At 38.3% G+C, this 18,625-nt stretch overlaps 1 protein-coding gene across 4 annotated transcripts in view; it reads right to left on the bottom strand.

The window, feature by feature from the left end:
- Positions 1–18,625, bottom strand: part of peak1 (pseudopodium-enriched atypical kinase 1) — a 227,253-nt gene that overhangs the window by 24,453 nt on the left and 184,175 nt on the right. For all 4 annotated transcript variants that reach the window (XM_073025541.1, XM_073025542.1, XM_073025544.1 and 1 more), the window contains 2 exons: positions 15,132–15,325; positions 8,293–8,367 (listed from right to left, as the gene is read on the bottom strand). In XM_073025541.1, the coding sequence (XP_072881642.1) occupies positions 8,293–8,367; positions 15,132–15,325 (269 nt within the window). The remainder of the gene's footprint in view (positions 1–8,292; positions 8,368–15,131; positions 15,326–18,625) is intronic.

Here is an 18,625-nt window from a genome sequence, read left to right as displayed (position 1 = left end):
AAATTAAAATTTTGTTAAACCCAAAAATCAGATAATTTAACTTACCAGGAAAAAAGACATCTATCCAAGCACAATGTATGGGCTTTATAAAATGTACCGGCAACTAAGTGATCAAATTTGAACAGGTTTTTAAAGAAGCTGTCTCTTCAATGGCCATCATAACCTGAGAAAATTCATAATCCTTTTGGGACAGAATGAGCAAACTAATCCTTCAGAGGCACAGGCTATGGTAGACAATTAAGTAATCTATCTCATCCAAAGGTCACTGAAAACTCAGATGTTTTCATAATTTGTATCAAATGACAAGTAGAATGAGCCCATGTACATCTCACAGTGCCCCATGAAGGAATGATAGTTTTACTGTATTTGCTTACAGTTCATCTAATCCTGCACAAGTTTAATTGTTCTCTTAATCTGCCAGCTATAACCTCTCTGGAATTTTGTGGAGTACACTTACTTCTTTGGAAAGGAATTGAACTCCAAACTGGACAAACAATTCTACATCAGTAGATCTTTCTCTACTTGAATACTCAACACAATTCTCTCATGGAACATATCATGATCATGACAAAATCTTCCAATGCAATTTTTAAAAATAAGTAATCAATGTTATTATTGTGGTAAGATTACTAATCTGACAACTCCTTTCAAAAACCTCAAAACATTTAATTAGTATTTATCAACAACTCCTTACAGATGTTAAAACTATTTGCAAACCACACCCATTAGAATAATTCCATGTTTGAGGTGCATTAAACAAACCTGTGGATTTAATTCAAGCAAATAATCTACACACAAACTCCAGGATTCCACCCCATGCTGGATCTAGAACACATACAAATTATATGTGATGCAAAAGAGCAAGTTTCAAACTTGTGGTCCACTGAATCAACTTCTGGTTAACAAAAAAAGGGATGACATTCACTGAGAAAAGGTATATCAAAAGGTCACTATATTGAGGCCCTCTATTGGTCGAAGTTGACCATGGATGTTGCATTCTAATTGTCTACGTGATATGCAAGCCAGGGCAGTTGCCCATGTAGTAGCAGGCTCCTCCTCTCCACGCAGTTGATGAATCCAAAGGAATGGCAGAGACCAATACAGTTTGACATCAGTGCCATCGGATGAGTTGCCAGTCAGCTTTGAACTCAACATAAGACCGCCTTAAGGGCTCCAGCTCTGTATTTTTCCCTTGAGGGTTACTCCCAAAGTCTTACCCATAATAACTACAAGGCAGTGAGGTTTGAGATCAGAGTTTACCTTCTAGATGAGCGGCCAACCACAGCTAACAGGCCCCATCTGCCTGAAGCGACTGGTTTTAAGGTGCCAGTAACCCACCTTTGCCCCTTATCCTGTCAGCAGAAACAGTTCCATAGGACTTAGTAGCTAAGCCACACGTGAAGGCCAGGAGCTGCACTTGGTTGTCAGAGGCTATTTGAGATGCACACCATTAGGAACAATTAACAGGTAGTGGGAACTTATCCTCACTGTGTCAACCTTAAGGAACCAATTGTTACATTACAAATAAGGTAATTATTCCCTGAACATTGCAAAAAAGAATAATGAATGAGTAGAGATGCAATTGGATGAATGTTAGATACAGATATAAACTACCGGTAGGTTAGTCAGAAATGAGAATGAAAAGAGACCTAATGAATATTGTTAGAAAAACTGGTGAAAATGTATAGAAAGCAAATTGCTCCATTATTAGCCACTGGTGTTGTATAGCCATTGGAGTGTATATTGAGGGCTGACCTCATGGAAGTTTATAAAATTATGAGGGGTTAGTATAAGATGGATGGTCACAGACATTTCCCTAGAATTGGGGAGTTCAAACCTTAAGAGATTTAGGAGGTCTGAGAGGTAACTTCTTTACACAGAGAGAGTAAGTACTGAAATTAGTTGACAGAGAAAGTGATTGAGGTGGGTACAATTGTAACATTTAAGAGCCATTTGGATAGGGACATGGAGGGGAGGGGCTTGGAGGGTTATGTGCCAAACACGGGCAACTGGGACTAGCAAGGAAGATGCTGTGATCAGCATAGATCAGTTGGGCCAAATGGCCTGTTGCTATGACTAATACAGGTGCTATGGTAGCATAGCAGCTAGCACAATGCTATTAAAGCATTGGAGTTTAATCCCAGCATCCTCTGTAAGGAGTCTGTACGTCCTCCTTGTGGAATGCATGGATTTCCCCTGGATGCTCCAGTTTCCTCCACTAGATGGATAGATAGATACTTCAAACTGTAAATACAACACTGAGTCATGTCATCTGCAGAAATTCTCCAATGAATCAGCAATAGTTGGGTGTATAAAAGGAGGTGGAGGACTTCGTCAAATGGTTCAAGCTGAATCATCCACAGCTCAACATCAGTAAGACAAAGGAGATGGTGATGGACTGTAGGAAGACTGCTCCCTGTTACTACTGAGGGTGAGAACGTGAATGTGGTGAGGAACTACAAGTACCTGGGGGTTCACCTGTATGACAAACTTGAGTGGAGCATCAACACAGAGGTTGTGTACAAGGGCCAAAGTTGCCTCTCCTTCACATGTTCTACCAGTCTGTTGTCATCAGTATAATCTTCTATGCAGTGGTGTGCTGGGGGCAATGGCATCAATACGAGTGATGCCAACAGACTGATTAGAAAGGCTGGCTCAGTTATAGGAGTCAAACTGGACACACTGGAGGCTGAGGTAGAACAAAGGACCCTACAGAAAATCCTGGCAATTCTGGACAGTGTTTCTCACCCTTTGTATGCCACCTTAGCTGAACAGAGGAGCACTTTTAGTAATAAACTAAGACAATTACACTGCTCCAAAGAGCGCTATATGAAAGCATTCTTACCATTGGCCATTAGGTTCTATAATAATTCAACCTATAGCAGACAATAGACAATAAGTGCAGGAGCAGGCCATTTGGCCCTTTGAGACAGCACCACCATTCACTGTGATCATGGCTGATCATGCACAATCAGTACCCCGTTCCTGCCTTCTCCCCATATCCCTTGACTCCGCTATCTTTAAGAGCTCTATCTAACTCTTTTTGAAAGCATCCAGAGAATTGGCCTCCACTGCCTTCTGAGGCAGAGCATTCCACAGATCCACAACTCTCTGGGTGAAAAAGTTCTTCCTCAACTCCGTTCTAAATGGCCTACCCCTTATTCTTAAACTGTGGCCTCTGGTTCTGGACTCCCTCAACATCGGGAACATGTTTCTTGCCTCTAGCGTGTCCAATCCCTTAATAATCTTATATGTTTCTATCAGATCTCCTCTCATCCTTCTAAATTCCAGTGTATACAAGCCCAGTCACTCCAATCTTTCAACATATGACAGTCCCGCCATTACGGGAATTAACCTCACGAACCTACGCTGCACTCCCTCAATAACAAGAATGTCCTTCCTCAAATTTGGAGACCAAAACTGAACACAATACTCCAGGTGTGGTCTCACCAGGGCCCTGTACAACTGCAGAAGGGCCTCTTTGCTCCTATACTCAACTCCCCTTGTTATGAAGGCCAACATGCCACTAGCTTTCTTCACTGCCTGCTGTATCTGCATGTGACTGATGAACAAGGACACCTAGATCTCATTGTACTTACCCTTTTCCTAACTTGACACCATTCAGATAGTAATCTGCCTTCCCGTTCTTGCCACCAAAGTGGTAACCTCACATTTATCCACATTAAACTGCATCTGCCATGCATCTGCCCACTCACCCAATCTGTCCAAGTCACCCTGCATTCTCCTAACATCCTCCTCACATTTCACACTGCCACCCAGCTTTGAATCATCTGCAAATTTGCTAATGTTACTTTTAATCCCTTCATCTAAATCATTAATGTATAGCAGGGGAAGTGATGCCCCCTTCCTGTTAAACTGTTAGTGGTAACTCATTTTTTATTCTTTCTTTCTTTCTTCTCTTCTAATATTTGTATATCTGTGCACTTGTAATGCTGCTGTGACACTATAATTTCCTTTGGGATCAATAAAGTATCATCTATCTGTCTTCTCTATATACACTCACAACTGTGTGGCCGGATTCTCCATATTCATGTTCGCAGATGATACCACCATAATGGGCCATATCTCAAATATGTACAAGAAGCAGACAGAGAGCTAAGTGACACGGTGTCATGACAACAACCTTTCCCTCAATGTCAGCAAATCTCATTACATTATTACCATCAGAGAGGAAGTGCAGGAGCTATTAGAACCACACTTATCATTCTAGGAACAGCTTCTTTGCCTCCGCCATCAGATTTCTGATCAATGAATACTAGCTCACTATTTCTCTTTTGCTGAATTTACTTATTATAGCCTAAAGTATTTTTTATGTTTTGCACTGTACTGTTGCCACAAAATAACAAATTTCATGACATACAGGTATTCAGGGTTAAGCTGAATCTGAGCTAGTTAGTGACTTCAGGAAGGGGTCAGTGCACCTGCTGCTGTTTACATCGGCAGTTTTGAGGCCAAAAGGGTTGACAGCTTCAAGCCTGTCCAGGTCCATCCACATTGACACAATGGCCAAGAAAGCTCATCAATGTCTCTATTTCCTCAGGAGGCTAAAGAAATTTGGCATCGCCTCTTTGACTTTCAATCTTCATTGATGCATTATAGAAAGCATCCTATCCAATGCATCACTGATTCATATGGCAGCTGCTCTGTCTATGACCTCAATAAGATCAAAGAACTGATTGTGGACTTCAGAAAGGGTAAGATAAGGGAACACACAACAGTCCTCATAGACGGATCAGAAGTGGGAAGAGTGAGCAATTTCAAGTTCCTAGGTGTCAACATTTCTAAGGGTCTATCCTGGGCCCAACATATTGACACAGTTACAAAGAAGATTTGACAGCGGCTATATTTCATTAGGAGTTTGAGGAGACTTGGTATATTACCAAAGACACTTGCAAATTTCTACAGGTGTACTGTGGAGATCTAACTGGCTGCATCCCCATCTGGGATTGGGGCACAGGGGACACTGTGCAGCATTGAAATAAGTTGCAGTAACTTGTGAAGTCGGTCAGCTCTATCATGGGTACTAGCCCCCGCCCCAGCATCCCAGAAGTGATGCCTCAAAAAAGGTGGCATCCATCATCCCATCACCCAGGACATGCCTTTTTTTCATTGCTACCATCAGGGAGTAAGTACAGGGGCCTGAACAATTCATGAACAGCTTCTTCCTCTCTGCCATTAGATTTCTGAATGGGCATTGAACCAATGAACATTACCTTGCTACTTTTTTTTAGCACTACTTATTTAACTGTTTTATATACCATGGAAACCAGCCTCCCTACCATAGACTCTGTCTACACCTCTTGCTACCTCGGTAAACCAGCCAGCAGAATGAAAGATCCCACTCACCAACCCCAGACATTCTCTCTTCTCCTCCCTCCCATCAGGCAGACAAAAAAACCTGCAAGCACAAGGCTCAAGATCCCATCATTGAGACTGTTGAATGGTTTTCTAGTATAGTAAGATAAGAATCTTGATCTCACAATCTACCTCCTTGTGACCTTACCTCTTCACTGTCTACCTACACTGCACTTACCCCACAACTAACACTTTATTCTGCACTCTGTTATTGTTTTACCTTGTACTACCTTGTAATGAAGTAATCTGTATGGATGACATTATCACAATACCATTGATAAATGTTCTAATGTGGATGTGACAGAATTATTAAAGTATTACTTTGTACTTTTTAACTTTAGTAGAAATGAGGCGCAAAATATGCACTCCAGTTGACAGAGGCACATAAGGGTACAGAAAATGAAGATAATTGCGAATCTAGAAAAATCTTTAAAATTCTTGGTATCTTTTAAGATTACAGGTTTGAAAAATAGCACAAATTATCCTTATATTTGAAATGGATATGAGAATGAACTCTTAAACTGCAGACTTTCAGCTTAAAGAACTGTTTGAGAATATGATAAAGAACAGATTACTATGGACAATAATGAATTAGAAAAACAAAGCCAAGTCTAAAAAGTGATTAGAAGGGAGTAAGAGACCTAGCAGTTCCTGATCACTGAAAGGAATGCTATATTGGACAGATGGTCTAATTGTCCTTATCTGTCCAAACAAATTATTAAATTTTAAATTCCAATTTTTGAGGCATCAGCATATGGGAGTGTACTTATTAGGATGCAATACAACTATTTAATTTGCACTAATCCTTTGGTTCACAAGACAAAGATGTTCACAAATGATATATTCTGAAGGTGGAGTTGAAACGTAAATCAAAATGGTTTGGCTGGACTAGGCATTTAATGTGGATAAATACATAGTAATGTGACAAGTAAGGACAGTAGAATGATATTCAGATGAGGAATATGGGTTGGAGATTTAATCTTATTATGCTGTGTGAATGTGCTATTCATAGATCATAGAGCATAGAATAGTACACCACAGGAATAGCCCACAATGTTGTGCCAAACCAATTAAATTAATAATCAAATGGTTAATCTCCTCTTCCTGCACATGTCCATATTCTTCCATAATCCTCTCATTCATGTGCTTATCTAACCCTCTCTTAAAAGTTCCTAATGTTTCTGCCTCTACCACTAGCCTGGCAGCATATTCCAGGTACCCATCACTCTGCATAAAAAGGTTGTCTCTCACTCCTCCTTTAAAATTACTTCCTTTCATTTTAAATACATGTCCACCGGTATTAAGACATTTCAACACCAGGTAAAAGTTGCTGTCTGTCTACTTAAGAGAAAACAACCCAAGTTTGTCCAACTTCTTGTTACAGCACATGCCCTCTAATCCAGGCAACATCCTGGTAAACCTCTTCTGCACCCTCTCCAAAGTCTCAACATCCTTGGAGCAACCTGATGGGGCAATCAGATCTGTATGCAATACTCCAAATGTAGTCTAACAAGAGTTTTATAAAGCTGCAGCATAATTTCCTGACTTTTGAACTCAGTGCCTCAACTAATAAAGGTAAACATGCAATATGTCTTCTTAACTACTCTATCAAGTTGTTGGTAGTCAACTTTTAGGGAGTCGTGAACTTGGACTCCAAGATTCCTCTTCTTATCTTCTCTTCGCATCACAGTTCTTGCACTTAACAATGTAATGACTGTTTATATTTGAGCTACCAAGGTGCAACAGTTGACATTGGGCCAGGTTAAACTCCATTTGCCATTTCTCTGTCCATCTCTGCAACTTGTCTATACACTGCTGTATTCATTACCAGTCTTCTACACTATCCACAACACCACCAATCTCTATATCATCTGCAAACTTATTAACCCACCCATCTACATTTTATCCAGGTCATTTAATATACATCACAAACAGCAGGGGTCCCAGTACAGATCTCTGTGAAATCACAGATCACCAGCTAGAATAAGTCCCTTTGACCACTTAGATTCAGCCATTTGGGTCAAGAGAAGATACTAAAGAATCTAGAATCTTAATCTGAAGTAAAGAGTTAGCTGGAGCTGCACTAAAGATGTCTGATAATCTGGGATTATGATTAATTATTATTTGGAAAGAAAAGAGAACATTTGGAAAGGAATTCTCAATGATGAACCTATCAATACCTCCACCATTAACCCACCCTACTGTATTTATATTTACTGTGTTATTTATTGTGTTCTTCATGGTTATTGTATTATTTTTATGCTGTATTGGATCCAGAGTAACAATAATTTCATTTTCCTTTACACATGTGTACTGAAGAATGACAATACACAATCTTGAACCTTGAATGGATGCTTGATTAGCAAAGGTATCAATGGTTATGGGGAGAAGGGAGGAAAATGGGATTGAGAGGTCATCATCAAATGGTGGAAAAATCTGATGGGTTGAGTGGCTTATTTCTGAACCAATATTTTAAAATCTTGTGGTCTAAAAAAACAATAAGGTTGGAACCATTAAAGAGAGCCCTGATTTTAAAAAAAAGATCAATTGATAGATTTTAAGGCATTCCAAAAAGAACATGGTGCCTTTTTCTGGTCTTACATCTTATGTTTATACTATGATCAGTCTGCAGCACCCTACCTTCAAGTTCAGTTCAGCAGTAGATCAAAATGTTTGTATAATCATTGTTTGTATAACAAAACATAATTTCTAGTTCAATCTCCTCTCTGTGCAAATGCTGTTTCACAAATTATATATGAATATACATAATTATTATAATCAAGATTGATAGAGCCACATTTACAGATTTTACTAACGATGCATGCACTTCCTTTTGATGTTTCCAGCCTCCCTTGACAGAGAGTAAAAACTTTTGGAGAATAGCTCAGGGTTGCTTACAGCCAATGAACTGCTCACCTTTGGCTCTCAGAAGAGGTGCTGTTCCGTATGTTGCTGAGCCTCCATCCACAGCCCGCAAGCTCTGTGATTTTACTGGAGCGATTGCAGTATAGAAAAAGTGAAAAATAGAGGAGAGAAAGAAAAGAAAGGTTGGGACTCCCAGAAAGTTAGTGACTCAAATGAAAAACTCAGTCCAATTAGATTTTTAACCACTCATGACTACTGTTTTCTGCACCAGTGCATGATAAGAAATAATTTTATTTTTAAATTATCATATGAACAACAACAATAAAATTGACATATTTAGAATACAACAGATTGATTTTTAAAAGTGATTAAGCAATCATAATCATGAGGTTTATAAGTAGGGACAGAAAGTTTGAAATGAGATTAAGATGAACCACTACAAATTAATGGTTCATTTGCAATAAGACTCATGTCTCCATTTCTGGTCACTTGTATGAAAGATGGTGCAGAAAATATTTAGCAGAATGGCCCAGGGTTCAGCAATTTGAATTACCCAGAATTCTTCACCTTAGTCCAGAGAATATTGAGTAGTTATTTAAAAGATGTGTTCAAAAAGCTTTAAATAAATGAATTACAGGAATTGAGAGACGGACATAGCTTTAATTAACAAAAGAATCAGGGACGACCTGAAGGGGGGAAAAAACCTATTTTCACATCGTAAGTAGTCATGATGTGGAAGTTCAATCCTTATTTATAAAAGGAACTGGACCTATACTTGCAGAAGAAAAATCCGCAGGGTGGTGGGGAAAGAGGATGACACTGACAGGATTCCAGAGGAATTGCACAAGTCCTGTGGGCTGAATGGCCTCTTTCCCTGTTGGAATAATACAGTATACAGTTCTAATCCTGTTCTTCCAAGGGAACTTCTTGTGAAGATGACTCTAGTACTGGGGACAACCATGAACACATCAGCCTTTCATTAAACAATGCAAAAATTATGTGACACTGGAGAATTGTTACAAGATACTACATGAAAAACTGGTAAATTCTCATATATTTATATATATAAAATCCATCAGGATGGGATTGAATAGTGATTCTTTTAGTATTATTTCAATCTGCAGGTCTGAGAGTGACTTGGTGTTATTAATCTGTAATTCATTCATATGTATACAGAATACATGCTGATGGACCCTCAAAACTAAAAACTCCAGCCAGTTACTCACACTTGTATCACCTTCTGCATCTTTTTTCCCAGTATGACTCAATGAAAATGTTCTCCCTCTGCATATTTTCATTCTATGCCTCACAACCATCTGACTTCCAATATAAATAAACAATTGCCATTCAAGCATTTCCACAACATACATACTACAGATAACATATTGGGTGATATGGGCACACCAAGAGGAACTTTTGAAAGAAAGAGGGACTATGTTATTAATTGTATGAGGGTTAATATGTAGAGATCAATAAATGAGTAAATGAAATGGGGAAAATCTAGTCAGATTGCTTTTGGGCACTTTAGTTCAGTATACTCAAAGTAACCGTTTATTAAAATGATTTCCAAGAAAGCTAGCAATTTACAAAAAAAAATCATAATTAACAATTAAAACTAAAGCATCCCAGTTTAGCATTTCAAACATATTTACCACAGAGAAAGACATGGAAAGCTTTGGAATTCAGCAAAGGGAATAGTGAAATACTGCAGCATGTGAACATTACAAAAGAGAAGGAGCTGGTGGTCTTAAAGCACATAGAAATGGGTAAATCCCCAGGGCATAACCTACTTTATTCTAGAGCATTGTAGGAAGCTAGGGAAAAATCACTAGAACCGTAGTAGAGAGACTTACATTTTTATTAGCCATGGGTGAGGTACTGATAAATTTAAGTATGTCTGATGCGCCTTCATTAAGAAGGGTTGCAAGGACAAACCAGGGAACTACAGGCCAGAAAGCATAACATCAGTAGTGTGAATGCTACTGGAGGGGATTCTGAGAAAAAAGTTTCTACATTTGGAGATGGAACAAATGATTAGGGATAGTCAACATGGCTCCATGGAAATTGCATCTCATTAACCTGAGTAAATTTTGTTTTGAAATGCTGAATAAGGAATAGCTGTAGATGTTCTCTACATGGACAAGACCTTCACAAGCCACATGGGAGGCTGGTCTGTAAGGTGATATCATGTGGGATCCATATTGAGCTAGCCAATTGGTTACAAAATTGGCTTGGTGGTAGGTGTCATAGGGCATTAGTGGAGGACTGTTCAGATTAGAGAGATCAGTGCTGAATCCCCTGTTGGTTATCATCTATATTAACAGAATGGAAGAGAATGTAGGTGACATGATCAGTAAATCTGCAGATAACAACAAAATTAATAGCATGGTGGACAGTGAAGTTATTGGGATTACAACATGACTAAGACCAACTGGGAATTTAACTTGGACATAGCAAAGTGTAAAGTTAAATGAGGGCAGGATATATACAGTAAATGGCAGGGCCATGGAGAGATGCGGAACAGAGAGCTCTGGGGATACAAGTACCTGTACATAGTTCTCTGTATGTGGCGACACAGGTAAACAGAATGTTTGACAGGCTGGTCTCTATTGGTCAGTGTACTGAATACAACAGTTAGGATGTTACTTTACAGACATTGGTGAGAATGCAGCTGGAATATTGTGTGCAGATCAGGACACCTACTTATGGGAAATATGACATGAAGCTAGAGAGGTTGCAGAAAGATTCACAACAATGTTTCCAGGACTGGATGACTTGAGTAATAAGAAGAGCTAAGTCTGTTTGCCCTGGAATGTAGGAGGTCAAGGGAAAACCTTATAGAGATAAATAAAATCATGAGGGTCATATATAAGGTGGATGGTCACAGTCCTTTTACTCCAGGATACAGGAGTCCAAAATTAGAAGTCATGGGTTCAAGGTGATTGGGGTAAAATCTAAAGGAGAATTAAGGGGCAAGTTTTTCCACATAGAGTGTGTATAGATTGAGCCGCCAGAGGAAGCGGTAGAGTGGAGACAATTACAATATTTAAAAGATACTTAGGAATATGGAAAGGAAAGCTTTGGAGGGATGTGGGACAAATGCAGGCAAATGGGATTAGCTCAAATAGGCAATATGGTCAGCATGTATAAGTTAGGCTGAAGGGACAGTTTCAGTGCTATTTGCCTTTATAACTCTATCATATTCAGATGAGATGAAGATGGTAACAAATATCCCCATTTTGAAGAACAAAATGATGACTGAAGTCACTGACAATGAAAAATATGTAATGGAAACATTTTATAAGAGAATCTCTCTTATATGGTAACATGTGATAGATACAATATACACAGAAGAAAATCTAAAACTAAAGTAACATAGATACCGTAATTGAATTGAGAAACTAAATACGTGACTAAAATGGTCAAAATATTCAACTGAAAATGTTTTGCAGAGATGGAAAATACAAAGGAAGCTAAGATTGAGAACTTCTTTGATGGTTCCAAATAAAAATGGAGTGCAGCAGATCAAGATTCTGTGGCAAACAACCATGAGTGAACAGGAAGGCAAGCTACTCCAAGGGCTAGAATTGAAGATTAAAAGATATATATGCCTAGAGACAGGATTAGGTGCAGACAAGTTTGAAGACATGAATGAATTTTTTAAAGTCAATGTATTGGATAACAAGCAGCCCAGGGGTGAAATTATTCATAACTTCACAAACTGGGATCACATTTACAGAGAAGAAAGTAGATTTAAGATGGGACTCATTAATTCTAACACATACCCCTATCACCTTCAAAACTGTAACAGTACGCAATAGAAACAGCCATCAGCAGGCATCAAATTTGAATTTTGTAAGGGTTGAAAAGGGAAAAAACTTTACCTAATTTTCTGTGGTGCTGTACATTTTTTAGAACATTCTGAAGTAGTCTACAATCAACTATGTGTACTAGCTTGTGTAGGTAATGTGGCAGTCAACACTCTAACACTGAACTCCAACAGAGATGACAATATTGGATAATATATTTTTAATAGTGAGCAAAGAAAATATTTTGGGCAGGACTAAAAGTTTAGCTCTTGTGCTAGTCTTTGAAAATGTGCTAGGGGACCACTTAATCCCATTTACTAAGCAACTCATTATCAAACTACAAGACCTGGGAGTCAACTCCACTTTTTGAAAGTGGATCCTCAACTTCCTGACCAATACATTGTCATCAGTAAGGATCAGCCGCTACCACCTCCATCATATTTGTTCTCAATACCAGTGCTCCACTAACTTGCGTCCTCAGCCCCCTACTCCCTGTATACTCATGGTTGTGTGGGCAGATTTTAACACCATCTACAAATTGGAAATAATACCAAAATAGTGGCCCATATCTCGAATAATGGTGCGTCGGAGTACAGGAACGAGATAGAGAGCTTAGTGACATGGTGCACGATAACAAATGTTCCCTCAATGTCAGTAAGACAAAAGAGCTGGTTATTAACTTCAGGAAGTAGGACGGTGCACATTCTCCCATCTACATCAACTGTGCTAAGGTTGAAATGGTTGGGAGGCTCAAGTTCCTAGGAGTGAACATCATCAATACTCTGTCATGGTCCAAACATGTAGACAGCACTGTCAAGAAAGTTCACTAACACCTCTACTTCTTGAGGAGGCTGAAGAAATTTGGCATGTCCTGATCAACCCAATTTGTAATCAACGCATCATGGAAAGCTTCCCAGCTGCATGCATCAAAGCTTGGCATAGCAACTGCTCTGCCCCTAGCTGCAAGAAACTGCAGAGAGTTGTGGACATGGATCAGCACAACACAGAAACCAGCCTCATTTCCATGGACTCTGTCTATGCTTCTCAATATCTCAGAAAAGCAGCCAGCATTATCAACTACCCCACCCAACCTGGACATCTCTCTTCTCCCCTTTGCCAATGGACAGAAGATACAAAAGCCTGATAGCACATAACACTGGGCGCAAGGACAGCTTCTACCCCACTGGTATAAGACAATTAAATGGTTCCTTGTACAATAAAATGGACTTGACCTCACAATTTGCCTCATTATAATCTTGCACCTTATTCCTTACCTGCACTACACTTTCTCTGTAGCCATTACACTTCATTCTACATTTTGTTATTGTTTTACCTTGTATTACCTCAATACACTGTGTAATGAATTGATTTGTATGAAACGTATGCAAGACAAGCTTTTTACTGTAACTCAGTAAATGTGATAATAATAAATCAATTCCAATTGCAAATGGAATCTCAGCAGAATATCTCATCCAAAAGACAGCACCTCAGCAGGAAGACACTTCCTCAGTACTCCAGCATTAGCCTAAATTTTATTCTGGAGTATGATGCGGACCCACACCTTTTTAAATCAGGAAGAAGAGTGTTGCATCTAAACTATGAATGATTCTAATTGTCAAATTAAGGGAAAGTCTAACATTTCCAAAGCATCTCCTTTGGATGTTCAAGGTTTTTTGATTTTTGCTCACAACTGGCCTCTTTAAGTAGAAAGGAAGCAAGAAATGGGTTTACATTGAGCTGCCACCAGAATCAAATATCATGGAAGACTGGAACTAATTCCATGTTCTGTGGCAGGCAGATGGTTGGGACACCTGAACAAGACATGTTGGGGCGGGGGGGGGGGGGGGTACAAGTCTACTGTTGACAATTGATTACAGATAACCATAAATATTAAAACAAATAGGATCATTTTAGCTCTTGCAGTAGGATTACCTGTGCTCTGTGCTGATGTAACTTGATAAGTTCCTTGTTTAAGCTTGCCTTTTGCCTAAATGCACTTAAGCACGGCACTGCTCCCCTCCCCAAAAAAAATTGCTACATATCCCATCAGATAAAAATTCTGTTAGTGATTTCTCCCCACACCACACCCGCAATATTTGGGGGTCAAAACTTAAACATTTTAGTTGTTATCAGATGCTAATTTGATCACAGTAAAATAAACTTTTTTTAAACACTGAAATATGCATTAGTCACAGAAGACCAAGGGCTGGTGTTTCTCAAAAGCTTGCATATTAGGTTAAGTACTCAAATTTGGTAATGAGCAGAATGTTCTGGCCTTGTGCAGCTTGAAGAAGAAACTAACTTAAATCTTTAAAATCTTTTAAAAGATACAGCATTAGCAATTTTGTAAATGTTAGCTTTCGTGATACATATGAAGAGAGAATAAAAAATAAACCTGTGCTGTGTCTGAACTTGTTTGTGTTTTTGGTAAAGAAGCATGTTAGTGTAAACCATATTCTTAAATTAAAAGCAATCTGAGAGCAAGACATTAATTATTTAGTAACAATTTCAAAAAACTGGTACACAATGAATGAACACCAAATGTGAAACAATAGAAGTATGCCTACCTTAGTAGTTAACGCGTTAAATCTGCACATTCCTGCCATATCACCCACAGCCTTGCTTTCTTCACCCGGTTGTTTTAAATTAGATTTACAGCATTCAACAGCATTTTTTAAGAAGCATGTTAACAAAATTAAAATGTTGCTGCCCTACCTTTAATGAACAAAGAGGTTGTTGAGCAAACGGACTGTGAAAACTACCATCATTTTGACCCTTTTTTAGCACCGTACAGCTTTTGATAGGGCGTTTTAAACTTTAATCTAATCTCTTCCTGCTCACTCTACCTAAACAGGATCGTCCACATTACAGCCGCATTCCTCACACTGTAACCTTCAGAATGTATCGGCAATCACCAGAGACACATACATCAAATAAACATTTGCCTTACACATATATAGCTAACAGCCCAAGACTTAACTGATACATTTAATATATTTGGAAATTACTAGAAGCCTAGAGCAAAGAGAAATCCATTTCCGGCTCCCACACCCATTCTCTTAAACTGTTGTACTCTCTTACCCAAATTGCTGTAGGTAGCGCTACTGATGCTTTCATCAGCTGACTCACTGCCCGTGTCTTTTTCATCCTGAGATCCCGTGGTGGCCAGCACCAGAGTCATTGCGCCAGATGCTTCCTGGCTCGCCAGTGCCGACCTTTGAACTTCTGATTCCTGTGGCGACATGTCTTCAATGGTCACCTCACCCAGAAGGTTGCTTTAATGAAAAAAAAGCTTACCTTCAGTGTTCATAGTTCATCAAACATTCACATATAATTCTTGTCTAAAATTGCTCCACTTTTACTTGTGAATCTAAAACTATATCTTTTTCTAACTCGAAGTATTTGAAAACTGTATAATTTAGGAGTAGCTGAGTGTCAGTTGAAACTTATTTTAGACCTGCAAGAACTTGTGAGTTTACAGATCCCTGGGCAATTTTAGCTTCATTTTACACAGTGTTCAATTAATCTTGTTCCAAGATAAGATCTAGTAAAACAGGTTTCTTTAAATCTTGTGTATTTACCCTTAAAGAGTTCTGGGAAGATGGAAGGCTTAATGTGAAGCTCATAATTCATTTCAATTTCTACGGTGAACCATTCTGCAACTATGGTTTATAGTTAACTAAGGTGTGTCACAATTGATAACAAGGAAAAGCTGTGTTTAGATTGCATTTGCCAAAAAGTAAAATTAAAACTTCATTTTAAACTGAAGTTTTCAACCATCTTTTAAGCACTGGGAACATCTTTTTTAAAGTCACTCCAAAGCAGTGCTTTTTTACTCCAGCTACTTATTGAACAATCTATTTGAAATGTTACAAATTGAAAACCAACTTAGAAGTTTCAAGTCAAAATCACTATAGCCTGGGACAGAGTTTATATTTTTATCACATATTTCCCCTATCTTAAAACAGATATGAAAAGGTTTAACTGTTAACTTACCTGCTCAAATTACTCACACAACTCCCCATTGAAACCAATGTTTTGAATTTGCTTCTCAATTTCATAAACATGTTTTGAAAGTAGCTGATTAACTTAAAAGTTGCAAGCTCTACATACTGTGATATCATCAGCCAGACTGTCCTAACTCTGGCTCAGTGCTGAAAGTCTGCCAGAATTCTCTACCTATAGAGTTAGAGGTCACCAATTGAGTCAGATTTATTAACGCTTTGAGTGGCTGCAATCAACTTATTCCAAAGAGCTAGGGAATACAGCAAAGGCTTAAATTATTATCAAACTAGAAAATACTAAATACCATTAATCCAATTTTTAAAGCATGTTATGGAAACATTTTTCTAAGTTCAGCTGCAGCTTCTGGAATCTGGATTTTTTAAAAAAAAATGAAAGCATTCTTTTCCTCCCTCTGTTTGTATAAGTTACATGCTTATCAACCCATGTTTCTTGTCCACAGCCCACCAGCTGCTTTAGTTATGGGATACCAGACACAAAAGAGGAGCTAAATTTTTTAATGACCCAGAACTAGTAAAATACATGGAGTGTAATTAATATTTGATACTTCATTCCTTTTGGGATTAGTGGTGAGGAATATGTACATCACCCTCTACTTCCTGTCTTTGCAGATAGCTCAACAAAAAGCACTGGAAATATTTGACACATTTAACAGACTGTCCCTCTTGGGAAGTATATATGATATCCCTTCAACTGAAGCTTGTCTACAGATCTTTATTAAACTTCCATTTGAAGCAAGGTATTTTTATACATACCCAAAACGTTTCAATTTACAAGTAATCATGGTTAAAAATGACATCATTGAAGGAGACAGGGAAATAGAGAAAAATTAACTAAGCCATTTAGGAGAAGATAAAATGCCATAACAGCAATGTTCTGTGTTCTCACTTTGCGCAATCTGTTGCATGGGCTTTAATTTTATAGATATTTGTTGAAGATGGTTCTCAGTTCAGTGATGACATCAAGCATGTTGAGTTCCCAAAACACATTTATCAAAGTCAACAAACCAGGAAATAAACCGCTTTTGAAAAAAAAATTAAATCTGTTACATTTTGAATGCCACAGAACATTATAATTGACATATGTGCATTCATTTTATTTTAAACGAGTCAGTTTGCTGTTTGGGATTCAGATTACAATTAGAATCTCTAAATCTAATGCACCAAAGCATACCCAGTATTTACAATAAGATTAGATCAGTAGTTCCAGAAACATTTAATCACAAGCAAAAGAAAATTTGCAGATGCTGAAAATCCAAGTAAAGCACACAAAATACTGGAGGAACTCAGCAGGCCCGGCAACATCTATGGAAAAGAGTATAGTCGATGTTTCGGGCCAAGACTCTTCATCAGGACTAGAGAAAAGTCCAATCCTGATGAAGGGTCTCAGCCCAAAATGTCCACTGTACTCTTTTCTATAGGTGCTGGCTGGCCTGCTGAGTTCCTCCAGCGTTTTGTGTGTGTTGCTACAGAAAAGTTTGCTATTGCACTGACTTTCAGAGACAATGGAGAAGACTACGAAATGGCACAGCATGCAGGACTCCTCAAGATTCTTGATTTGTAAGAAGTTTAAAGGTTATAGGGAGAAGGCAGGAGAATGGGGTTGAAAAACAAAAAGCCATGACTGAATGGCAGAGCAGACACAAATGGCCAAAAGGCCTAATTCTGTTCCTACACCAATGGTCTTAAGAATTAATAACAGCTAATTATAATTTCTACATTAAACTTTGCATTTACAGAGGTCCCAATTTTATATGTTTTCCAACACTACAATGACAAAATCAGGACTAGAACCTCACATTTAAATAGTCTTTTAATACTGGTAAATGTAAACTGAAAAGTAACCACAGTTGTAATTTAGAAAATATGGAGCACAACCGGAGTTCCACAACTAACAATGAAACAAATACCACAAGATTTATTTTAGTAGCTGATTGAGGGATAAATCAGGACAATGGCAAAACATTAAGCTCTTATAAAAAACTATCCCAAACAATCAATTGCTAGCCCAGAAACATTGACTGAACTAAGGCTTCAAACCACAACCTACAAGGACAGAATGCTCCCAAATGAGTCAATGCTGACAAGTTTCAGTTGTACATATTACATATACATGTTACGAACACAAAGAGTGGTGCTTTTTCAGTTTGTGCTGAGATCTGCAAATGAGGTAGAGAATGCGTTTTTTTCATCCTGTTGAATTACTCAATGTTAATATCATTCATTTTGCTGGCTTCATTTTTCAAAAATATCTGAACTAAAAATGAGGACTTCTTAAATTGAGCAGTTAATTAGCAAACTTGTAGTTATCCATTAATGAAATTAAATGAAATTGATGTTTGGCTGAACCAATATGGATAACTTCACTCACCTCAACAATGAAGTAATTCCTCAACCTGTGACATAGAGTCACAGAGAAGTACAGTACAGAAACAAGCCCTTCAACTGCCTACTCCTATTGACCTGCACCAGGACCATAGCTCTCCATATCCCTATCATCCATGTACCTATCCAAATTTCTCCTAAATGTTGAAATCAAGCTCATGTTCAACT

This window comes from Hemitrygon akajei, chromosome 21 (assembly GCF_048418815.1).
Source record: "Hemitrygon akajei chromosome 21, sHemAka1.3, whole genome shotgun sequence".
Lineage (NCBI taxonomy): Eukaryota > Metazoa > Chordata > Chondrichthyes > Myliobatiformes > Dasyatidae > Hemitrygon > Hemitrygon akajei.
This window is presented reverse-complemented; position numbering and strand designations above follow the sequence as displayed.